The sequence below is a fragment of the Primulina tabacum genome, chromosome 11 (assembly GCF_025594145.1).
Source record: "Primulina tabacum isolate GXHZ01 chromosome 11, ASM2559414v2, whole genome shotgun sequence".
In the NCBI taxonomy this organism is placed as follows: Eukaryota; Viridiplantae; Streptophyta; class Magnoliopsida; order Lamiales; family Gesneriaceae; genus Primulina; species Primulina tabacum.
This window is the reverse complement of record NC_134560.1, coordinates 39999299-40025043: the sequence shown is the minus strand read 5'-3', so window position 1 is coordinate 40025043 and position 25745 is coordinate 39999299. Positions and strand designations below refer to the sequence as shown.

General features: G+C 37.1%; 5 protein-coding genes across 5 annotated transcripts; all 5 read right to left on the bottom strand.

Moving 5' to 3' along the window:
• Positions 1 to 185: 185 nt before the first annotated feature.
• On the bottom strand, positions 186 to 5235 carry LOC142517831 (uncharacterized). Its single transcript, XM_075620295.1, has 6 exons — positions 4886 to 5235; positions 4160 to 4449; positions 3992 to 4084; positions 3857 to 3928; positions 3588 to 3704; positions 186 to 1549 (listed from the first exon to the last, which is right to left on the bottom strand). The coding sequence occupies exons 1-6, from the start codon at positions 5169 to 5171 to the stop codon at positions 422 to 424; spliced, it is 1986 nt and encodes a 661-aa protein (XP_075476410.1). The 5' UTR covers positions 5172 to 5235; the 3' UTR covers positions 186 to 421.
• A 450-nt stretch (positions 5236 to 5685) lies between these two features.
• Positions 5686 to 9545, bottom strand: LOC142518334 (NADH dehydrogenase [ubiquinone] iron-sulfur protein 7, mitochondrial-like). The gene is made up of 2 exons (XM_075621095.1): positions 9084 to 9545; positions 5686 to 6132 (listed from the first exon to the last, which is right to left on the bottom strand). The coding sequence occupies exons 1-2, from the start codon at positions 9500 to 9502 to the stop codon at positions 5898 to 5900; spliced, it is 654 nt and encodes a 217-aa protein (XP_075477210.1). The 5' UTR covers positions 9503 to 9545; the 3' UTR covers positions 5686 to 5897.
• Positions 9546 to 11857: 2312 nt separating this feature from the next.
• Positions 11858 to 16394, bottom strand: LOC142518234 (aspartate aminotransferase, cytoplasmic). Its single transcript, XM_075620979.1, has 12 exons — positions 16144 to 16394; positions 15933 to 16004; positions 15782 to 15843; positions 15624 to 15707; positions 15255 to 15354; positions 15051 to 15171; positions 14433 to 14596; positions 14180 to 14317; positions 13344 to 13465; positions 13068 to 13162; positions 12376 to 12496; positions 11858 to 12242 (listed from the first exon to the last, which is right to left on the bottom strand). The coding sequence occupies exons 1-12, from the start codon at positions 16318 to 16320 to the stop codon at positions 12158 to 12160; spliced, it is 1341 nt and encodes a 446-aa protein (XP_075477094.1). The 5' UTR covers positions 16321 to 16394; the 3' UTR covers positions 11858 to 12157.
• Positions 16395 to 18051: 1657 nt separating this feature from the next.
• LOC142518509 (uncharacterized) lies at positions 18052 to 21698 on the bottom strand. Its single transcript, XM_075621296.1, has 8 exons — positions 21239 to 21698; positions 20686 to 20844; positions 20056 to 20387; positions 19238 to 19577; positions 18858 to 19006; positions 18540 to 18633; positions 18309 to 18380; positions 18052 to 18231 (listed from the first exon to the last, which is right to left on the bottom strand). The coding sequence occupies exons 1-8, from the start codon at positions 21596 to 21598 to the stop codon at positions 18187 to 18189; spliced, it is 1551 nt and encodes a 516-aa protein (XP_075477411.1). The 5' UTR covers positions 21599 to 21698; the 3' UTR covers positions 18052 to 18186.
• An 845-nt stretch (positions 21699 to 22543) lies between these two features.
• LOC142519145 (uncharacterized) lies at positions 22544 to 25150 on the bottom strand. The gene is made up of 3 exons (XM_075622082.1): positions 24570 to 25150; positions 23771 to 23851; positions 22544 to 23239 (listed from the first exon to the last, which is right to left on the bottom strand). Exons 1-3 carry the CDS (start codon positions 24976 to 24978, stop codon positions 22821 to 22823), a joined length of 909 nt encoding a protein of 302 aa, XP_075478197.1. The 5' UTR covers positions 24979 to 25150; the 3' UTR covers positions 22544 to 22820.
• Positions 25151 to 25745: the final 595 nt, after the last annotated feature.

Genomic DNA, 25745 nt, shown 5'->3' with positions numbered 1-25745 from the left:
CATAGCAAGATTAATATAATACTTCTTATTTTTTTAAATAGTTAAACAAAGAGTTAAAATTATCCAAAAACCCCAGTTGTTTTTCAAATTTCCAGTTTCTTTTTTTCTCCTAACCAACCAACTTATGATCTAAGGTCAATTAATTACAATGTCATAGTCAGACGTCCATTCCAACCAATCGTGAGTTTAAAATTCAACTTTTCTATATCCAAAATATTTGATGTATTTCGAGTGAAAAATTAAATTAGACTTGTCCGCACCTGTAGCGTTGCTTCCTTATACATCGTATATTTTGCAAAATATATCAAAAACCAAACAAGATCCAAGTCAATAGTCGAACATAAAAGCATTAAATTGTCGATCTTAATCTTAACAGCTTAAAAGCTTAAACCAACATTTGTGATCATCTCTCCCAATCAGCTCACCCACCGGGGGGAGAGGTTTTGGCAGCACCACCTGTCTGGGCAGTGGAAGGCGGTGGAATTGTGTCGTAAATCCCTAGTGAGTAAGTGCCAGTTGAACCATCAGCTGACTGAGCCGGGGCCTTAGAATATCCACTGTCATATGCGCTGTCATACAGAGCCTGTTGCCCGTAACCAGGTTGACCCGATGGCGGTGCTCCATAGGATGGGGGACCATAAACTGGCTGAGATTGTGGATAACTGGCCGATGGTGGTTTTTGTGAGCCCGCATCTGACTGCGCATAACCGGCCTGTGTGTATCCTGGTTGAGTATAGCCACCTCCCTGACCACTAGGTGACTGCTGTGGCTGTGCATAAGCTTGTTGACTGCTGGGTGGTTTTTGATCCAGAGGAGCACCAGATGTGCCATAACCAGAGAGTGGTTGGGTTACATAGCTACCTTGAGAAGACGGGGGACCACCATAACCGACCTGGTTGGAAGCTTGAGGATTATAATTTGTGCTGGGCTGACCACCAGTGTTGTACGACTGTCCAGATCCGGGTGCTTGATTGACATCACCCTGTGTGCCATACGAAGAGGGGTGGCCATCTGGTGCAGGATTTGAGACATTACCATAGGCAGCATTATACCCTTGTTGCTGCTGTTCGTATCCTGTTCCGACGGGATTGGGCTGAGGCTGACCATAGCCGGCACCTGCATGGTAGCCACCATAGCTAGCTTGAGCGTAACCTTGTCCTTGACTGTAGGAAGATGCGTGATTGTAACCATAATCCGAACCATCAGTAGGAGCACCAGGACCTCCCTGAGTTTGATGCTGCTGTGGAGGAGGCTGTTGGTTGTAGTAATCGTAGCCGCCGCCACCTTGTGCAGCTTGCTGATTTGGTGGAGCAGTTGTTGGGTCCCAGCCAGAGGCATATGCACCAGAAGAGGATTGAGGGGGATAACCGGAGTAAGGTGGTTGATTCATACCATACTGTGCTGATGGACCAGGATATGAGCCAGGATGGGAATAGCCATATCCAGATTGTTGCGTGGGTGGACCAGGAGGTGCCCAGTTAGTCAGAGGTCTAGCTTGATAACCTTGCTGTGGATACCCTCCTGCCATTGATGAATTTCTAGGACGATTCTGCAGAAGATTGTTTAAAATGAACCTAGGACAATAGTTGATGTTTTGTACTAAACAAAAATTGCATGATAAAATATAGAGAAATTACTAATTAGCAGCACAATCAGAGCAAGGTAAAATGTGAAGAAATAGAGATGTTGTTATACCGACATCAAATAATTCTTTTAAGCACAGTATATATGGGGCAGTTGCAACAAGACAAAGGTTAGACGCCTACATACCGTACTGGTTGGGTCGTACTATTGATTTACTCCTGCAGAAGCCCATCCTCTCCCTATTCGAAGTGAATGGGTACAAAGAAAATAGCATATACTATATAACTAGAATAATAAAAACAATGGAGGCCAACAGGTAGAAGAGGGAGCAAGGCACAAATATCATCCACCTCCATCTAATTAAATGAATAAGCAACTTGAAGTGGAATCAATGTGCTAATTTCGTGATGGGGTAAAATATTTCAATTTACTCTCTGGCTATAATTACAAATAACTCCCCCTCAATTGGACTGTCTTGAATGCATTACCAACAAGAATCGAAAACCTCCAAAGAACAGGAGGATAGAGAGCACAAAGTCACTTGAGAGTACAATCAAGGTGATAGAAATAATAAAGGAACCAACAATCAAAGAAAATATACCAGAAGATTGCCTACTTATAACATCCAATTTCAAATGCTTCAAACATTGCAATTCACAAATATCAATTAAATTGATCAAAACATCAACCAAGGAAAATGTAAACAAACATGGAATGGAATTTCCAATCTCGTATCAATTCTACAACATTTCTAAAAGGAAGTAGTCATTTCATCTTTTAAGCAATAAATAAATGAAAAAAAGCAGTTGCACTGGATATTACACAAGGATTTTAGAGAATACAGAACGGTAGGAACTCAAAAATGGCAATGGCTTGCCAAATAAACTGACAAGGAATACTCAAAATAAACATCTGCAAACAGGTCATAAATTTTTGTCATTTCTAAACAGTAGAGGCAGACAGAATCTGTGGCTTTCCATCATAATGATAGCAATTAAGGAATACAAACTCTTTGAATTCCCTTATCAGTAGGTCCATCTCCAAAATATGGGGAAATTACGAGGGAAGAACCATACCAGAAACTGTCAAGCAAACACATACATCAAATGGCCCGTGATGGTGTCAAGAACTGTCCATTACCCTCTAACCCCTACAACAGTGTCACTCAGGATACAACAATTTTTTATAAGAAAATAAATTTATTATGAACCAATAGAAAAGTACATTGACCTAAAGATACATCAATAATGAGACATAAAAATATGTATAGATGTATCCCAGCACTATAATAAACTTTGTATGATGATAGTTACCTCAATGTAGAATGCTCACGTAAACCTGCCTCACGTGTAATCAGTATCCAAAATCCAGTAACCACAAAGGGAACATCTTAATATGGCACTCTCAATACTTACAACCACTATTTAACCAATCTCACAAGTAATATAAGTTTAGCTACTGGAAATATGTGTAGGATAAATCAAAGTACGTCAGAGAAAAAATACAAAACGTTTTATCTTCCAATATGATTGAGTGGGAGAAATTGTTATACGAAGAACTCGTACATCCAAAAAAAAAAAATAACATCCAAACCAGATATCGAAGAGATCTTCCTCCCACGACAACAAAAGCAGCAAAATCTGATCTCCACCCAAGGATCATTTTTGCACAAGATTGACTCCATATCAACCATGCCGTAGAGATAGACAGATGTGGCAAAGATATCTGCAATCCTCTACATGTACAAGTTGCAAATAGGGAAAGCACAGAGACAAACAGGCACAGTTATATAATACATTGATGGATATCACTTAAAAAAATTAAGGGGTGAAACATAATTAACTAGATAAAACTTCATATGAGGAAACTAACACAAGCTATCATACACCACTAAGAATAAACATGCATATTAATATTATTTTAATACCTTGTCGAGTTTAACTGACAGTGAACATAAAAAAGCATAAAAGGTAGAGTGAGTCATATGCAACCATCAAACAAACCTCACTGATTACTTCATAAACCAACTGTTTCGCAGCCTCAATCTGTTCACTAGTGCCATCAATCTGAACGGTCCTTTCTTTAGACGCATCACCAGGTGGCAAGTGGAGAGGTATAACCTGAAATATTTGGGAACAGAAAAACAGTTATAGAACCAGGAAAAGAACGAAATGCAGATGCAATATCAGAATATTCAGAAAAACCAGAAGTAGCAGCTCTATTAGAGATCCACACGATCTAATAGCATCAACAGACTGAAAGGAAAACAAACCTGAATACGAGCACCAGTCCTTGCTTGCATGTTCTTAATGGTTTCACCTCCTTTGCCGATTACAAGACCCACCTGAAAATTTTCATTGATTCTAATTAATGGGTAAAAAAACATAAACAACAAGCATGCTATTACCTTGTTGTTGGGAACCATAATCACAAACGGATCAGTTCCTGATGGTTGCCCAGTCATTCTCCGAGAAACAACACCGGAACCACCTGCCTCAGTCTGTTTGGGTAAATACGTTATAGCCAGAATCAGTTTGATCGAAATATTAGCCATCAAATTGCTTTGTGCATGTACCTCAGAAAGAACATCACTGATCAACTGCTCGGCCTTGGCTATTTGGTCAGGAGTACCCGTGAGCTCAACACCTCTTGTAACAGAATTTGGATCCACATCCATGTCTCTGGTCACCTGAATCTTAGCACCAGACTGAAGCTGAAGGTATTTAATGGTCTCCCCACCTTTGCCAATAATCACGCCTACCCTTCCATTTGGTATATCAATTTTCTTGCTCGGACCTGGATAACCGTAGGATGCACCTGTTGGTGGACCGCTTAGACCCATACCCATAGGCTTGTGAACAAAACCTGCATTCAAACCTAATGGCATCAGGGGGCAAGCCCCATAACTAGATTCTCACATATGGCATAGCAAGCATACTTGAACATATATGTATAAAATAAGATATAAGTCATCAAGTACAACTTAAAGTAATATCAATCAATGCATAACGTATAAACCAAGAAGCAACAAATTCAAGCCCGGTAACTACATTTTCAGAAACCAAAAATGCGTAAGCTCATATAAATGCAATACAAAATTGAACAGTGAAGTATAAACTCATAGCTAAATGAAACTCAAGTTTATCATGCACAAGTTTACAAGAACACCAAGCAATCTGAACATGCGCTCGTGTAAAAACATTGGATAACAAAGATGACACGATTTGTGAACACAAAATGATACTAAAGCAAGAAACATCACAATTAAACAAGTTTTAAAAAGTAAAGAGAAAACCATCACCAGCATCACTCGAATTAAACCCCCCGCCACCATCTCCGTTTTCAACTCTCGCTCTTTTCATCGGATCCACGTTGTTCAAAAGCCTAGCGGCGATTTCTTGAGCCTTTCGTTTTGCCAGCTCGATCTCGCTTATAGGAGGGGGGACGCTGCTATACGATGTAGGGGGAGCAGAAGAGTCCGGGCCCAACGAAAACCCCGTAGCCCTACGCGGCGCCGGCGAAGTAGAAGTCTGGTGATCCTCGTACTTGCGTTTGTTGGATTCTGAGTACTGCAGCTCTTCCGCCATTAGAGTAGATAGCAAAAACCCTAGACGGCGAATGGAGAGGATTAGAAGACAGTGAAATACAAGGATATGGAGAGCCCGATTTTCCTTTTATAGTCAGCGAGGAAACAGTAGATTTTTATACAATATATTTCATTTTTACTGTTTGACCCCGATGTTTAGTCTAATTTGCGTTTTGGGCCGCCTTCTTATCGCGGCGATTTTTTTTTTTAATAACGAGATTCCATTGACATGACACTGTGTTAAATTTGTAAATGGCTTGCTCTGTGTAGTAGGTAAGTTGTGATGCGTGCTAAAGTTTTTTGACACTCACACTATACGAATTTATATAATTATTATTATATTTAGAATATTTTCTGCTTGAAAATTTATAAAAAGAAAATAACAAAATTTGTATAGATGCAAAAAATTATGGAAACGAAAATTATAGAGAAAATACAATTTTTTTAAAAATAAAATATTATTGGAATTTTCCATTCTAAACTTCTAAAAATTCATATATAAATTGATAAAAATGTATTGTAAAAATCCTTAGTCGATATAAATTCAAACAAAATCCATAAGCACCATGACCACATTGTACACTAACATAACAAGGTGTCACGATGTACAAAACAAGTAGAGTATCTGCCTTTCCTTGGCATTTACACGTTAAAAAGCTCCATGGCGTTTGATTTATTTTCCACAAATGCAAGCAACCAAATCTGCCGCAAAAACAAGCAAGGGCACTTATTTGGTCCACCAGTGAAGGAAATCCTTGCGCCTGTTGATCTTCTTCTGCAGCTGTAGAAGTCCATATAAAAGGGCTTCAGCAGTGGGAGGACAACCGGGAACATAGATGTCGACTGGGACTATCCGATCACAACCTCGAACAACAGAATACGAGTAATGGTAGTACCCACCACCATTTGCACAGCTTCCCATGGATATGACCCACCTAGGCTCGGGCATTTGATCATAGACTCTGCAACGGAAAAATTTATACCAAGTGGCCAACTATTTGAAACTTTGAAACATAACCCAATCAATTTTATTAATCGAATTAAACACTAAATCATGATCCTGTGATTACATCAATAGAAGAATTCTTAGGCTAGAAACTAGAAAGACGAGAAACTCTCATTCCATGGGAATAGTATCAGATGCTTAATGCTTTTATGCAAGAATAACGAATATGACTATATTCTCCAAATAAAATGAAATAAGAAAATAAGAACCGGAAAGCAGGAATGACTACACAATAAAGGGCGCAACCAGTTTTCTCTCTTCCAAATAGTAACTCGCCTAATATAACTGTAAAAGAGTACGCGTCCAAATCATTCTTATCTTCTTGGCAAAATATAAAACATTCTTATCTTGCGAGTACATGCCCCTTTTTACTTCCTAAGCGTATCTAGGATATTCTGATCCCTCAAGCATATACTCAAAATGGCGATTAAGATAAATATATCGGTGGAATGCATTCATGATTGCAACAATAATGCCACTTTAAAGCTGAGATATACTTGATTTTAAAGTGTCAGGCACATGCGTAAATTTAAGCTTAGCACCCTTTCTTTGAAGATTTAAGAAGAAGCACCAAATAAAAGATTCAAATGAATGAGGACAAGACAGTTAATAGATCCGGGAAAACAGATTCCTGATGTATGGAAGTCGACTTCAGGACATAAGACTGAGATGAACTCTCGCGATGCCACTCATATAAATAGCACTATAATACAGTAGCCTTGATAAATATTGAACCCAGAGAAAAAAAGACAGGACCGAATTGATCTCAAACCTACCATAGTCTCTATTTTCATCTCAAACAAGCCAATTTTCCAAAACTCTATCCAACAAAAAAGTTGCTTGCATATATCCCAATTCAATTGAATGGCAACCTTTTTATCGGCAGCTCTCTGATTTATGTAAAAGAAATATCAATTTTTTCCAGAACGTGAATAGTGAAAATAAGGCAACTTGTTCAGTTTGATTCTAGAGATGTTATAGCTCTGTGCAGTATCTTTTACAACATTTTTCTTTTTTGTACAATTAATTTTGATGAAAGGTTAAAAAAACAGAGAAGAACCGAGAAACTTAAAACTCGAATGGCTGCTAGTTCAACATAAAAGAACCTAACTTAATGGCATGTACTATACACACTGAAAAATAAGAAAGGCAATTGCATACTGGATGAACTGCATACAGTACATAGCCAAGAAAGAAACTAAGGATCAAAGAGCCACTGGCAACATTCCTGTTGTTATTTTGCTCCTTGAAAAGTCAGCTCATCCTTAATTTCCTGAAAACAACTCGTTCTCATCTCATGAATACTAATTGCTTTTTCCTGGAGGCTGGATCACATGACCATATTTTTCAACATATTAATTTTGAAAATATGCATGACAAAATTTGGATACACAAGCACTTGGTTTTAAAAGTTTTTTACTAAGAAGGGCTTTTGTCTGAGTACGTTTTTTTTTAAAATCAGAAGCTCAAAGACGAAGTTTACCTGTTTCAAGCCATTTAAGGTTTTTTCTTTATAAAAAAATTCCCATCGAACCATTCTTCTTTTTCACGAGATGTCTTTGGTTTAGAGCTTTGGAAGAGCTGGGCTTGCTATATGTAGCTCTGAGGTTAACGAAGGACTTATTTGCTGCTGATATAGGGTGCGGCCTTGGTAAGAGGGGGAGAATTTTTTGGACGGTGGTGGTTCACTGTATTTGCTGGTTTGTTTGATTGAAAAAAGAGGAGAATTTTTTAGGATATAACGGACTCAGGTGAAGTATGTTCGGAAAAGATCAAGATGCGGGCTTCTACTTGGATTAGGAAGCATAAAGATTTTGCTACATTTTCAGTTTCAGATTTAGTCAGAGATTGGAGCTTAATATATTGTTAATATGTCATGAATCTCTAGGGGCTTCATGTGTGGATATCTTATCCACTTTTTGTAATTATTACATGATTTTTATATAATATAATATTGTTTACCATAAAAAAATAGTCAACTCCTAATTCCCATCCAGATAAAAAGGACACTTAATATGTCACAAGGGCATTTGACTCCCTGGGTGCTCCTTGTATAATCTAAAGAGATCTACTTCCCGTATACAGTATAACCAACAACATAGGTTATGTACTACAAGCAGACCTTTAAAAAATAACACAGGATCCACAGATCCTATGGATGTGGAACATAGTGAGTACATTTCTGATTTAGCTTAGTCAATACCTGCTGCTCTATATAAACCAACTTTAAGCCCAATTACGAGCAAATACAAAAAATTCAGAAAGGGCACATGTCCCATAACATTATACAAAGAACATGACTACGTCTACAAAGAAAATTACTTCTTCTAATATTGAGTTGCACTGAAAATGGGAACGAAGCTTAAACTCCAACTTTGCTCTTTTCTCGGAAGCTAGCATGTAGAAACAAAGGGCCTTTTTACACATCCACGAATAGGAAAAGTTAACCCAAAGCTAGTTACAAAGCATAAAAGAGACTATACCATAAAATAAGGTCGAACATCAATAATGCTTGAGACAGTCTCAATCTCAACAGATAAACCTAGCAATAAAAACTAACGATTAACCCCATCTGAAAGTGATTCAGAAACTCTTCATTCACCTGGAAGTTAAGAAACTCCAAATTTTCAGATTCCACATGTTTTACACGTGATACTTTTTGCACTCTTTCAGACACACTAATGCTTATTTTGCAGAAATGTAGGTACATATCCAGCTGACCATCATAGAATATAAATGTTGAGCAAAAATCGAAAACCATTGATTGACGGAACAAAACACAGACAGAGCAACTGAAAATTTAAGCAACTCAAATTATAGGTCACATAATTACCCACTACAATTCAATACAACGAACAACATTCAAAGCTTGAAAAGGGGGAAATTAAATAAAAACTTGAGACTTACTTGCGAAGGGCAGGAGCCATCTTATTGGTGAGGGTTCCCGCAACAATCATGCAATCAGACTGTCTAGGGCTGGGCCTAAAAATGATCCCAAATCGATCCAAATCGTAGCGCGCGGCACCCGTGTGCATCATCTCGACGGCGCAACAGGCCAACCCAAACGTCATAGGCCATATAGATCCCCGACGAGCCCAATTCATTAAATCATCTACCTTGGATATCACAAATTCGGCCGCCTTTGGGAGGCCAGTCGGAGTAGAAGTCGACGGCGGGGGGGCGGATCCGTAGCGCGCTGGCGCGGAGGAGGACTGTGCCGCAAGCGAAGGGAGGGTTGTATGAATGGACGCGATGGCGGAGCGGTGGTTATACGGTGCCGTTTGGGAGAGCACGCGGTGGACGTTTCGAGCTAGCTGGGCTGCCATATTTCTTGCTGCGGAGAAACAAAGGTCAAAATACACCGGGTTTATGTCGATTCTCTATTTTAACGTACGGTGGGGAGAATGCGGTTCTCTGCGCTGCAAGAGATAAATTTAACAACTTTCAAAAGCGTTCCGTCTGGCACATGCATTACATGGACAAAATATAACACAGAAATATTTTGTAAACTAGACACGTTGCATTTGTTATTTTTAATTTGATCAAATAATATTAAACAATTAACACAAAATTATTTTTAATTTAGAAGAATTCTTCGATATAAAATAGAAATTTTGTTCAGATTTTTTCCTATGTAAGATATGAGATGACTTGAGAAGGTTTTTAGCAGGGTGAGAAAGATAATTATGAAATTACATAATTTGATGTTCTCTAAGGTAGTTAGTTACTCTATGAATCTCACACTTAATAATATAGTATATATATAATGACAAAACCAATAAAGATATTATGGGTAAAAGTTAATGTTCAAATTATATGAAATTTGAAAACAAAATAATATCTAGAAAAATTATATAGAATATATATATTTGTTAATATTACATCTAGATTTTGTCTATAAATAAAATAAAAACTATTTAAGTCCATGTTTTGTCATATAGAACAGGTCTGATTGGGAAGTTAAATTTAAAATGGGCTGTTAATATTACATTAATGTCTTTCTCCATATTTTGTCTATAAATAAAATGAAGAGTAGTCCACTTATTAAAATGATCAAAATGAATATTTTTAAGGAGTTCATGTATTAAATAAATAATAATATAAATATATGATATCACCAAGGGAAGGGTTGGTACGAGGATGTGAGTTTGAATAGTTGAAAGATGAAGAATCAAGAAGATATTGAAGAATTATATAAATGATTTCTTGTTGCCTATATAACTCACTTTTTAATATAAATTGGGATTTTAGTTTGCATGTGTTCTTGGCTGATATTTTCCTTATTTGTATTTTTTTATGTTTTTTTCTCCAAATAATCAAGTATTTCGTCTTGTGATACAGAACCTATAATTTTTATTCAGTTGAGATTCATATTGTCTATTTTCTCAAAATCTTGAAGGATGACGAATATCCATGTGCTCACATCATGATAGCCAGCACAAGATTGTCATAGATCTCATATTCCATGATGCCTGTCGGCTCCACATGGAAACGAGCAAACAACGTCACGAGCGCACCAAACAGCTCTCGACAGTGGTTGAAACTAAACCTCGTACCAATCGAAAGTCGCTTGAAAGAAAAAATCTCATCATCCAACCCACTACTCCATGCCTGGAAGGACCTCCTCGAAAAACTCCCTGATGAAATTGTGAATAATGCAATTTCCTCCTTTGCAGCAGTTGTAAAAACCATCATTATCCACCAAGAGGAGGAAACGAAGCTTAAGGACAAGCATGAAGAAACCCGAAAAGAGTATTTTCGAAAAAATCAAGCCTACAATGAATGGTATCAAAAATACATGCTACGCAGGACACCACAAGAGGAAGACACGGCTAAACCTATAGAAACAGGTTTCTTCATGCTTGTCCTTAAGATCATCAAAAGCACTGTCTGCAAGTGAGGGAAAAACGAATGTGGAGTTTGAAGATCAGGTTACCTGAGCTTTATCGAGCCCGACACGACTATGCTTATGTTAGTTGTCCCACATCGGTTGAATAAAATAATTATGAAGACGTGAAGAAGGTGTGTTAGTTGTTCCACATCGGTTGACTAAAATACCTGAAAGTTGCATATATGGATTTGGATAATCCTCCTCTCTTGTGCTAGCTTTTGGGGTTGAGTTAAATCCAAGTCCAGTTCATGTATGTTACAACTTACAATGCTTACGAGAGACTGAGATTGATTACAGAGACGCAGCGAATTAAATGATCAGCCATGTGTTAATAAGCATGTGTGATCTTTTTGTAGGGATTTAAGCTTGGAGTTTCGTTGTCTTTCATTGGTGGGAAATGTGATTGTGTTTTGTCATGTTGCAGACTTAATTATTACATCGTCCCCTCATGTCCGAATTTGTGACCAGCTTAATCCATTGGTCTTCTTTAATTGTCACCCTAGGACCTACAAGAGTTTCTTCCTTGTGGATTGTAGATTGATTCACAAGTTCTCAGCAATTGTTCTTTGATTGATACAGGATGCTTTGCTCCAACCGTCGTTGACATTGCTTTTGCGGCTCATATATTCCTCTCGTGTTTAGTACAGTATCGGTGCCTAAAGATTCTCATCAAGTCAGGCCGAGGAAACAGAAACAGAAACAGAAAGAACAGTTGAAATTGAACTTGACTTAATTTGGTTTCAACTTTTTAACATTTTCATCTCTCTGTTAAGAAAGAACAAGAACAATATGTTCAAGATTGATGAATCTATATATATTCTAAATAACTAATTGATACATCAAACATCGAGTTATGAAATATATTTATTTGAGTTCCACTCTAGTTTTGATAAATTCAAACTTGGCCGACGAGTACAGAATACACATTAAACATTAAAGATCTGCTTCCAAGTACTCTATAGGACCAAGCATCTTATTTCTTAATTTTCTTGGTGTACCAAGCAGCAGCAGCTTATTTCCAATGAGTTATGGGTCTTTGATGTGATGCATAATTTATTAACTACAACAACAAAAAATAGTGGAAGTATCATCAGCCCATTTTTGTGACAGCAGCATGCATTGCATCTGCAAGATGTGGCACGGTCTTTGTACTCAGCCCAGCCATGCTAATTCGCCTGCACAAGCAACAATATTCACATATGTGTCTTAACAGAATTTATCGTTTGAAATGCCATGGGGGTGGGGGAATAGATAGGGTAGCAGAATACGATATTGAGTAGCCGCAAACTTCCAATAAATAATTTTTACCCATCGGACGTCATGTAGATGTGGTATTCTTTTGTCATGAAGGCTACTTGCTCCGAATTAAGTCCAGTGAATGTAAACATCCCAATCTGCTTGATAATGTGACTCCAGTCACCAGGTGTACCTGCCAGCATCAAATGCAACGTGCCAAATAAATATCAATGCAAACCACCTTCTAAATACTCGAAGAGAAGCAATGCTTAGATTTTTATCCTCTTAAATAACACTATATAGCTAGCACTTTTCCTAGCAGAAAGCCTGGGTTGATTTAGTGATTGTAATGGGAGGTGAAAAGACACATGAAAGCGAAGCCGAGTTCCACAAAAGATGCAAGAAAACCTCCTCATCAAATTTTGCATATCATAAAAATAGATGTTATAGCTTCAAATTTAGACAAGGAAGACTAAGGCCATAGGTATCATAATGATTGGCTCCACTCACAAGTTTTTTTTTTTTTTTTAAAGTACTCCGCTCACAAGATTTGATGTAATAGAATCATAACGACAGAAGGAATCCAAAATTGCATTTCTAAATTAGATGGGTTTGCAGGTGCTACCAATTGTCATATAGTTTGTCCATACAATAATTAAAGCTCGCGCATATTGAAAGATGGGAAGTGCAACTGACAACAAAGTGTGGGGTCTCCCCATGAGGAGAGAAGATAAAAAATCAGAGAGAAATCAAATCTTAAATACCTCTAGCATGTAAAGCATCTAGAAGTTGGTGGCGCATGCTAATAATTCGATCAGCCATCGTTTTAAGCTCAATTGTCCACTCTTGAAACATAGAACTGCACGTTCGTAAAATCAGTGACCTTATGTTAGTAAAAACATCCGTTCACCAGGTACATTTTTTCTTTTACATTTTGTACATTCATGTAAAATATGTATAATTCTCCATTTAAAAACACGAGCTCAAAAATTTTGTGGTACATTGCATATGCTACAACAGTAAACTACCACAATTCATACCTGTCCTTGAGGATAGTTCCCACAATTGACGCGCCATGAATGGGTGGGTTTGAATACATTGGCCTGATCACCAGCTTCAATTGACTCTCCACCCTACCTGCCACATCCGCAGTTCGGCAAACCTGGAAAAATTTTCTGGAATGATAATTCCTCCACTCTCATGTTTACTGTACTTGATCACCTCACATATGCAGATATAGTGCTAATTGAATTATTTTAGTTCATATAATGAAATGCTTATTTTGGATATTGGTGCTTGAAGCCTTCTAGAGGCTAGAAATGCTTTGGGCTATTTTATCATTCCGCTTCAGTTTTGAATTTTCTCGAACATCTATCTATATGAGTGCAATACTAATTGCAAGCTGATCTTTGAATAAAAAAATAAAAGAAAAAGGAAAACAGACAACGCTAAGGATGAAATGCATTCTCACTATACTTTATTAATTTCATGCAGCAACACAATATTCAGCATCAAGCAATGACACAATTAGCAGCATTAGAGGCCAACCTCAAAAAATAGGTTTTCTCGGAGAATCAAAGAGATCAGTGTTTTTCCAGTAATATTGGAAAGAAAATGGAGATGCTGTTGAACATAGCGGAGAATCAATCGATCGGTTCTCACAAAGTTAATATTTGAATGGTGCCATGCTCAGATGATTACATGAGGAAAATCAAGCCATTTGCCTCTTTCTTTGATTAGCATTTTAAAATTGCTACCACAGAGAAGATTGGGGGATGTTGCATATGACACTTCTTTTAATGTTAAAAAATTCAATGAAGTGAGTGATCACAACAAAATCAAATCTGTTGACAAAGTCATTGTACTTCGAACTTACAATGCTTAGGGCACCAACACGCTCCCCATACAGCCCCAAGTTTTTAGCATAACTTTGAGCCACAAGACATTCACCCCCATCTGCTACAAACATCCGAACAGGCTGTGCATCTGAATCCAAGTTTCCACTTGCAAAACCCTAAAGCAATTGAATTTAAATTAATGCATGCATGCATGGATACTTCAGACCAGTCTGACTCAAATTTAGATGCTATAAATATAACTTCAAATTCCATACACGATGGTTCAATCACCTGATAAGCACTATCAAAGAAAGGCAGCAATGCCTTTGATCTCATCAACTTTCTAATCTGCTCCCACTGTTGGGTAGTAGGATCGACCCCTGTTGGATTATGAGCACATGCGTGCAGAAGCACAATGGCTCCAGAAGGAGCAGATCCAAGGTCTTCCACCAAGCCTGTTGTTTTAACATACCAACATATCTTAGATATCATCCAAACAAACAAGAGATCCATGTGGCAAAACAGTTATGAGCTTACACATTTCTATACGGATGAAACAATGAGTAAATTACGATTCAATAAAGAACTCCAGCGCAAGTTAGATTTACACTTTGTCTTGTGTAATAACTTGACAGAGACATTCCCACAGTTTAGTTAGGAAACAGAGACATTATCCGATGCGGTTTACAACTAAAAACACTCCAACAAAAAAGTTACTGGACGCATTTTAATGCATGTTTTGTTTTACTGATCAGGAGACACACTAACTAGATGCACTGCAAGCTAAATATCAGTTTAACAGCCGCTATTGTCTTCCACAACCAAGGAGGCAAAGTAAAGTATGACAGCCAAACTCGAACCCCACATGCAAAAGTAGTACATTTTATTTATGAGAGAATATCTGCAAACCTTGGAAATCAAGTCCACGAGTTGCAGGATCATAGTAGCGATAAGTCTTTACAGATAATCCAGCCAAACCAAAAACTTTGGGGTGGTTTCCCCACGTTGGCACTGGAATATATATGGTACGCTGCAAACACATAAGCAATGGCTAAATGACAACTGAATCGAGAAGAGTTTAAGTAAAGCTAAACCTAGAGAACTTCAACTTACTTGATGATAGTGCCGGGCCAAAAATTCACCACCAACCCTCAGCGAGCCAGTACCAGATAAGCACTGAACAGTTGTGACTCTGTTTTCTCGAATAGCGGGACTATTTGCAAGAAAACAAAGAAAGTGATTCATAATGATATACTATTTTACAAGTCCAACGGAAGGAAACCCGATCAAGGACAGAGAGCCATCAGTGACCAATCAGGCTCAGCTCACAACTAGGAAGAACAAGTGTCACGATAAAATGAAAGGGGATTCATTGACAACCTTGGTCTAATCCATAAAAATAATTTCTTTGGAAAGACAAGACATTTGATGAAAGCTAGTAAAAGACAAAAAATCAGTTGATGAAGTGAAGGGTATCGTCACCTGTCAGCACCAAGAATGAGCTTTGCACTCAGTTTATTGAAATCTGCCAATCCAACTATGGGGAGATACTCCTTTACACGAGAGCTGTGTCAGAATTGAACTTATAAGCACATTCAACAATCCTGAAATCTCCGGACACAAAATGGCAAAACATATACCTGTCATTGACTAGCATTTGCTCAGCTTTTCTAACAACATTCAAAACAAGAGGTTTTCCTTCCTGTGGTCATACGATCAAGTTAAGATCGATCAGCACTAACGAAATCACTATCTATATATAATCATTGAAGAGTGAGTAATTCAATTCACCTCTGTCCGATACGCACCGACTCCCAAATTCAATTTCACCCGGCTAGGGTCTTTATTGTACGCCACAGTAACCTTTTTTTTTTTAAATTCAAAAAGTGATTTTAAGAATGTATAAAACGGAATGGAATAAAACGATGCTGCTTATATCAGATCCGATCAACATTTTTTTAAAAAAATAAAGATGTTACACAGATGATGAAGAGAGAATTACCCCGAGAATAGGATCTTCGGGAGCTTGAACAAGATGGTGAAAGACAGAGGCAGAAGTTGGCGAAACGTGGAGGGATTGGTCGGCGGAGTCCATAGGAGAGCTTTGGAGATGTGTAGCCAAAGTAGTCAGCCTCCGATCAGTTGGTGATGCTGAAATGTCGCCCTTGCTCATCATCATTATTAATATTATTATTAAAAAAATTAGACAAATCTGTGTGCAAACCCCTTTCTTTGCTTTGCTTTTTGGGACTTCATCTCATGCATACATATATATATATATATATATATATATATATATACATACATATGCTCATTTATGTGAGCAAATGAATTGATAGTTGGATGTGATAAAATATGAGAGTGATTTTACCGAAGTCGAGATAAACATAACCGTAAGGTATACATACATACAAAGCTCTCCCGGTGATGTGGCGATATCTTAATTGACAAAGTAAATACATATAATTTTTAAATAGATAGAAAAAAGTAGAGATAAGATTAATATAGGTTGGCACGATGAACGAGGCCACTTGACTTTGCTTGCCGCCGCAAGACAAGACAAACTTTATCCATTTCGTTCGTAGCTTTCTATCTATCATCTATGAGATGAGATTGATATGAAGAGTTGGACAACTTCTCTCTCTTCAACTTTTCATTTATAATTAATGGAAGGATTTAAATGATACATCATATTACATTATTTACGGCTTTGAATAAATGATACTTTTATAGATAGGAAAGAATTTAGCGGAAAAAAAAAAGAAGTTAATAATAACATTTGAATTTTTTTAAAGAAGTGGTCTTTGATAATAAAATAACAAAAAAATAGACTTATTAAAGATACTATTTGACTGTGTATCAACCTATATATAATAATTTTGGGTCGGCCAAAAATATTGAAGATTAACAAAAAAAGTATATTTATTTAAATAAATACTTGGATCACGTTTTGAACAATCACGATCAAATACCAGACTCGCTCAATTTCCCTTGAAACAAAATATTTGGCATTACTTGTACTTGATTTAATTCATCAAATCCCAAAGTTGGTCATGACGATGGAGTATATATTCTGAAAAGTACTACAAATATCGAATAAATAAATAAAACACCCTAGGAAGAGAAGTAGTTTCAAATTCCTCCACCACCACCCAAAAAAAGAAAAAAAATTTCCCAATCAATTCAAGAACTAAAACCAAATGCATATTATATTATCCCAAGATACCTTTTCACCCTGAAAAGTTACAAAAGGTGAAGGTTCCCATGCTGTGCCAAAACAACAGCATCAAGTGAACAATCCAAAACAACAATAGGTTACACAATCTCTATCTTGTATCACAAGAAACCCCCGAACGCTAATGTAAAATACAATTTTTGGTGTCTTTAATTTAGTTCTTGTTGGGTGGGTTTCTATTCATGTGGAGAAGGACAAACCCAATAAGTCTATCCCAATAAAATGAGAGAGATTCTTACCATAGTTTCGAGCTCAACAAGCCGTCAAAAAGAGCAAGACAAAAAAATAAAGAGGGAATTTTCGGATTTGTCCCTGAAAATCAGAAACATTTGAATTCGTCGGATCGAGCTGAAATTTGATCAACACGTTCACAAGAGAGTGCTAAATTGTGAATGATAGAGATCGGATTTTTGAGGTCGTTTGAATCAGTTTTTAGAGTACAGATAGAGACCGTTAGTTTCTCGCAGAAAATCTGCATAGTCCACGCCGTTTGTGGAAATCTAACGTTGTATTAGGCTCATATTTGGACAGCATATTCAAAACATCGTGTCGGGTACATTCTGGACTATAGAGATCTCAAATCTCGAAACCTATGAAATCTTGAAATGGCCTTTTTTAGCCCGTTAAATGGTGGAGCTACTTCCTCGAAGTGGTCACTTTAATTGAGCTACATACTAACACAACCAACGCGTATAATAATAGCATGTAAAAATCATCGGTTGAGGAATATAAAATAAAATTTCACAAGAGATAGCGTCTCAAATCTTAAATTATATTCTACAAAATCGCACTAGAACAAACTTAAAACGCTCACTCGAGTTTTATCCTGTCGATATCATTCATCAACCCTTCAAGCTGCAAATAAATAAATAGCAGTTTACAACAATATATAGGAAATGACAAGAATTGCGACATTGCAGATCATAGCATACCTTGACAATTTGTCGCATGAAGTAATCACCATAGCGTTTTGCAGGTTTGAATTCTACAACATGAACAGTGTCCTGAAATTATGGAAGAAATAAGTTGGATTCAAAATGTTACAAACTCGTCACTTGAAGAGATAGTAATGGCTGGACCTAAAAATCATATTACAGTGGTCCCAAACGAATTAGAATGTGATATTTAAGCCGGGGACGAGAAGAAAAATTTCAAAAACTCACATCATCGATGTAGAAATCCACATCAGCGTTGGAAAGAACTTTTCCATCGGAATCTACAGAATGAGTCTTGTGCTTGTATGTGATTAAGATTGTCCTGCGGATAAACAAAGCAAAACTGGTTAAAAAGAATGAGTAGTCCGATCTTGAGACCCCTCCCTTGCTATAAACCTTTAATTTTTAGAATCGTGGCAATTTAAAATTGAATAATTGTTAAGTTGCATGATACAACGTACATTTTTCAAATTAGTATAAGGTAGCAAGCACACTACACATAGGTGAAAGTAGGGGCCTTCAATTGAAATAAATGCAGAATCTGACCTTAAAGTAGGTTCATCTATATCCATGTAAGTTGCAAGTTTTCCAAGAGATATTGTGGAGTAAATTTTCAAGAAGGTTCGGACCCCTGACAATAGCTGTTGCTGCTTCACTTCATAAAGGAATAACTTCAACTGCAGCCTATAAGCATCCTGAGAAAATTTAATCATGCATCCCCATCAACTACCATCAAATATTCAACACCCCAAAGCATTTAACAATAGAAAATTTATGGGCAAAGAAAATAAAAAGAATATTAAAAGTGGTGCATGGGGCCACAAGCAATTTAAAGGTGATAAAAATGTGTTCATTGGGAAAAAATTGGCTGTCATACAGAATGAGTAAAAAGCACTTTAATGGAGTATACTTAGAAGATCCCAAACCTGGTTGTAATTAACAAGAGGATCCTCATAGCTCGGGGCAGAGGGAGTAATGAACTTTGGGCATGCGTAAGAGAAAAGCTCATCATATAGGGCAAATCCCTCGTCGTCAAACCTCTGCATCCTTGACATTTTCTCACCATACTTCTCCCGCAATTGGGAGTTCACAGTCTCCTCAACAAGCTTCACCTGAGGGCAAAGAGAAAGAGAAATGGCAAGCAAGGCATACATCTGCTCGTTCTTCTTCAAAATCTGATCATACTGTGGAGATTTTTGGTGATATTGCTTAGTCTTGAAAATGTAAATAAGTATTTTATTGAACTCTCGAATTGCCTCCACATATCTGTTAAGCATTGAATGGGGTATGTATTAGGATGAATTGCAGAGAATTCAACAATATGATTCCAGATAATGGAACAATAAATAGAAATAAAAAACTGAACCATGATGCAAACAATCAACAATTATATTATACAATGAAACATTAAGAATCTGGTGCAGAAGAAGGGGTGATTCAAATGAGAGAAAAGAACCAATATGAATCTATAATACTATTAATGCTGAACTCGAAAGTTCGAATGCAAGTATCAGACATATATAGAGTATTAATCCTAATCTGATACTATGTTATTCGTGATCGAAATAATAAAGAGTCCTGATGCATTAAATTACCAGTCCTGACACAAATAAAATATTTAATAGAATCTGAAAAATAAAAACTAGTTAAACTAGTGCTGCATCAGAATAATTATATTTAAGTTTATTGGGAACCAATGTCATCACAAAGCTAGATGCATAGAGGCAAATACAGAGAAACCGACCTTCGTAGCATAAGATTTGCAAATCCATAATGATATATAGTAGTTATGTGGCTTCCAATTACACTGGTGTACACGCCTTGTTGACTTATGTCAATTGGAATTACGCACTTCAGACCGGTGTGATAATCACCCAGTAAACAGTGAACTCTAAGCAGGCCTATCATACTAAAATATCCCAACACCTTCAGCACATTACTACCACCATTGTAGTCATATCCATCGGTAGCAGTAAACTGTTCGAGCCCTTCCTTCTCCTGCTGCAGGATTTGAATGATCATGGACTTCTCTACGAGTGCTTGTAAATAATTGAGGACACCATAAACATTCCAAGCCTAAGAGACAAAACATGAAACAACATTAAGAGATGTATTTCCCAGGATCCTAGTTGGATTTAAATAGACAACTAGAACATGAACATAAGAGATTCATTTGTATAAATTAGTTTAATTAGGTCCACGTTCCTTTCAATGACTGTACCAAAAAGTCCCTTTCAACAAACTGACTATTAAAAGAAAGGATCACTGGAAAGGATCAAAGAAAATAATCAGTTGAAGTAGTACATTTTCAGGAAAACTTTCACATACAGACACAAGACACAGCTCAATTGCACAATCTACTACATCAACAAACCTGATCATGTTGTCTCAGAAGTGAAATCTCTTGCTCAGTCTTGTTCTTCATCTTGGCACGATATTGACAAAACGACTGAAACTGGTACACAAATTCATCCACCATGTCCCACAACCACTGATTTGGCAATTGCATATTCACTACTCCATGCAACACAACCTGCAACCCAGGACAAATACATACTTCCGATATTATTTATTATGATAATAAGTCAAAAGAGTCGACAACCAATGAGTAATCCAAATACTGCCCTTCGTAAAGCTTTTCTATGTGAATTGTGTTGTATATCTCATGTTTTCTTCACAAAGCTTTTCTATGTGAATTGTGTTGTATATCTCATGTTTTCTTCACAAGCACTCGCAAGCTCTAGTCAACAACACATTATACAGCTCAACCCATTAACTTTTCAAACACTAAATAAGCTAGCCCAGGTAGAGTTTAATAAGCGAGCACTTGACGCTTTCTAAGTGAAAGTACTATAAACAAAATAATAAACAATTCCTGAAAAAGAACAAATTCAAAGCTCACAGAATCAAACATGAATTTCTCAAACCTGAAAAAGGCTACAGTAATTATCCCAGGAATCAATACGCTGCTTGAGCGTAGGCGAAAGTTTAGCGTATAAATGCCGAAACCACATCTCGCGATACAGCAAGCAAAATACATGGTCGTTATCAACATACGGCGCAACGGCATCAACGGAAGGCCAAGGAGAATCCTTAAAAAATCGGTCGCTGATGCTCTGAAAGGAGTTCTCGTACATCTGGTGGATCTCGTAGACATTCTTCTCCCTAATGTGGCGGTACATATGAACCACGAAAGACTTCACGGAATCGGGTACATAGTTGGGGTCGTAGCCGAGTGCGGCGGAGTCGACGGAATCGGATTGCTCGTATGACGTAGCTCCCGCCATTGCTGATGAAGACGGCTGCAGTCTCACAGGATTGGTGTCTGCCCTAGCTGAACCAAGTCGGAGCTGATTTTTCGGCTATGGGCTTTCCACTGGGCTTATGTACAACAATAGGCTCTTTCAGTATTTATATAATATAATTTAATTTATAGATTTTTCGTTTAAAGTGATTGTTATTATTATTATCGTTAAAGATTTTATGCAAATATAAGTGAAATTTAATACATCAACGCAGCGTTTGGTTGGGTGGATTAGGTGTGATAGATTATTTTATCACACCTAATCTTGCGTTTGGTACGATTTTTATTTAACCAGCTCAATCATTCCTATGAGTGATTAGGTGGTTTACGTATGATAAAATAATACCTCCTTCCTCCGTAGGATTATTAATCCCCCCTCTATCGCTACTCTCTTTCAATTTTACCCTTCTTGATTCACTGCTATTGAACCACCTCGGCTGCTGGACCGCCGCCGCCGCCCTCACCGGACCGCCGCCGGACCTCCGTCGCCGTCGCCGGACATACGCCGGACCGCACCGCACAGCCGTCGCCAGACACCTTTTTATAGGTTTTTGGTATCGACTTCTTACCTATGATAAATATTAAAATTCATCCAAATTTTTATCACATTACGGTGAAAGAATCTTGTCTCTGTGAGACAAAAATCTAGTGAAAGAAAAAAAGTATAACAATCTTAAATAGTTATTTTTGTTCATGAGAAACAATATGAGAAAATATTGTGGATTACTTCTTTTACCATGAAATCTCTAAATCGTCGTATTATATATATATATATATGGGTTTAAATTTTGATGATTTTCTATTTGAAACTGAATTAATCGAATTTAATGCATTCGACGACTTCACTAACCTCAATAATTTTAATCACGGTGTTCTTTTTATAAAAGAGTAACTTATTACATGTAAATTTCGATTGATGGGACATTATTCTGAATTCCAAATATAAACTTGTAGTCAAACATATTTATCATATACCAAAGTCCTTTCCACGGAGATAATATTCATGTTAAAAAAATATGAATTGGAAGAAAATTGTACAAATCGACACTACATCTGCACCTATGCTAGTATCAAACACCATGCCCTATAAATCGTGTAAATGTATCAACAAACTGGCACCAAATTTCCTCGGTAGAATCGAACTTGCTTGTGTGACTGTCAGACGCTACACCCAAGGCGCCCGTGACATCTAACATCGACAAGGTTCACATTCTTTGACGACTGGAGTTTGTTCGAGTCACGGTTGAAACTTCGACATAGTCGTCAGGCTCGTCTTCCTCATCAGAAGACAGGAAAGAAGGACCCATCCACGTTTTAAAACCATCTTTTACACGTTTCTCAACATCTGGGGTGAATTCTATTGGGTCTGCTTCTAACATTTCAAGCCCGATGTTTCTATGGGCAAAGTCGCTTTCATCTAGAATTGTTGCTGCTTTTCTTCTGAGGAAGAAAGCGGCTCCTCCATGGAGAATAGCCAAGCCCCATGTGGCTATTTCGTAGCACCAAAACAATGCCAACGTGCAGCTGCTACCGAGTGTGAGAAGTGTTGAACCGAGAAATAGAGCAAGAAGGCCAAAAACTATGGTAAACACAACATTTAGGATTGATAGACAGCGCACTCCACCTGTAAACGGTTTGAAATTGGAATGAAAGCATTTCGAAACTAGACTGTAGAATAAATGCAAAAATATGTTCTTTGAAATCTAAAAACCACAAATTACAAGCAGTAGTTCTTCTTGTTCATAACAGCACATCCATCAAAATACTAGGAAAAATAATCCAAATAAATATTTGGATTGTTCTTTAATAATACTTTTATCATAGTAAAACACTTCAAAGTTGAGGACTAAAATATCCACTATTTAAAAAACACACAATGAGAATACACGCATAATTTTGAATTACCAAATCATATGCACTTAAAGCTGGTGAAAAATTGATGTTCCCATTCTGACGTAATTAATCCATAACCATAATGAAAACAGGACAAGTAACCCAAGACGGGGAGAAAAGGGGCCGGGGCAATCACCAACCGGACCTCTTAAGCTTAACTATCATTTGAATGTTGCCACTTAATATACATAGCATATAAATTTAAAATTCAAACTGCAGGCCCCACAAAAATATTAGACATACTAATGAGTAATAATATTACCTCTTCTCGAAGCACAGAGATTGTTTTCAACCACTTTCAAGCATCCATGTCTCAGGGGAGCATTATAAGCAACAATGATACCTGCATAACAATTAATTGGCATTACAGTTCAAATAAAAATAACCGTGATAAATACAAATCGTAAACCACTGACTGCACTTGTATGGTTGTTACTCCATCAAAGAAAAACCTACATTTTGACATTCTTCCATAGAACTCTATCTTACTTTGCCACATGCAGCATGTTACTTCATTGCCATTTTTCTCTCATCTTCAACACCAAAACATAAAATATATGAAAAATATCAAAAAATGCACCTGAAGTCCATAAAAAGAAACATTGTTCCACTGTGTTACAGCATGAATCTACGCAAACTTGAGCTTCTTCGAATACGGGGCATCAACATTGTAGGACATAGTTCTGTGGAAAGCTAATTACAAGATTGCATATAAGTTGGATGCAAGATAATTAGATGATTTCCTTCACAAATTCCATGTTGTCCAGATACGATCAATCACATGCCCTCATTCAGTATTGATCTCACAAATGGCTACATTAATCAATTAATATTATCCTTTTATCAATCAAATGACATATAATCGAGATACATAATATAACAGATGTCACTGTTCATTCCACAAACTCTATTCCATCAAATTTAAATTTGAATGGTTGACAACTGCGTCAAAGAAAATAAATTTTAATTCCCTAGCAGACGCATACACAAAGATTACCAAGATGCATTTGATCGAAGCATTGACAAACAGTTGTTTCACGAAAATCATACATTTCACTAACCTGCAATCAAGTAAACCGACGAAGCAGCAAAAACGATAGCCGAAGGTACAAATACAACCATCCAGTAATAATCAACCGTCTCCCGATCCGTCAAAACAAATGATCCGGGTAGAAGATCCAACTCTTCTCGACCTCCACCATCTCCAGAAGCAACAGTCTGCGCTGTAAAATTAACTGACAACGGTCGTATCCTTGCGTCACGGCAGAAAGGCCGCCGCAAATTATCAGCGGGAAACACGATGCTCAAGCTAATAACAGAGGAAATCAAGATAGCAAGAGAAATTAGGGTTAACGAAATCAAAATCAACGGCTTCTGGAGCTTGTGCCACGCCTTTTCCTCCTCGCGTAGGCTCTGATACTCGTGCTTCGGCATGAAAGCCTGACGCAATGCATCTCCAATTATCGCCATCTCAATTGAACATTATTCTACATACAAAGGCGGGATTTGGATTTCGCTCATTATTGCGTGAATTTGCCTTCGTGTTTTTGCTTATTTCAAAAGAAGAGCTAGGGTTTGGAGAGTTGCTGGGAATGGGTTTTGAGTTGGACACCATCTTTGGGAATCATATACAGTAAAATAGATTAATTTATATGCAGTTTAAGTATATCCATTTCATTTGACTAAAATTTAAGCTTAGAAGTTTCCAAACCGTCAAATCTATGGTTGTAATAGTTTTAGGACTTGTATATTAAAACATTGTCTATTTTAGTTTCTCATCAACTTCAGAGTAATTGCTTTAAAATATATTATATGTTTGGTTTTGTTTTTAAAGAAGGAAAACAGTTTTTTTCCTGAAAATATATTCAGCCAGTGTTTCGTTTTTTTTAATCTAAATATTTTTGTAATTAAATTGCGTTGATCTGATTTTATGAAGATTAAAAATTATAGTGTGTGTACTGCTTGTCATATTATGCTAACAATAGCAAACCAAAGCAAGAAAAACATTATATCAACATCACCAAGTCTTAATCAGGGCCGTGTTGAATGGAGAAATGACTAGTAATCTTTACATAGCACATTGAGGAATATGAGAGACGTTATCACATCATTGGATTTTGAATATAATTCCTCGTGAAATATCACACAATGGTTTAATGTTCCACGAGTTCAAACCACCCAAGGGGGTCATTTAAAAATTAGCATTGAGGAAGAAAAACTTGAAATCGTGGTCAAAT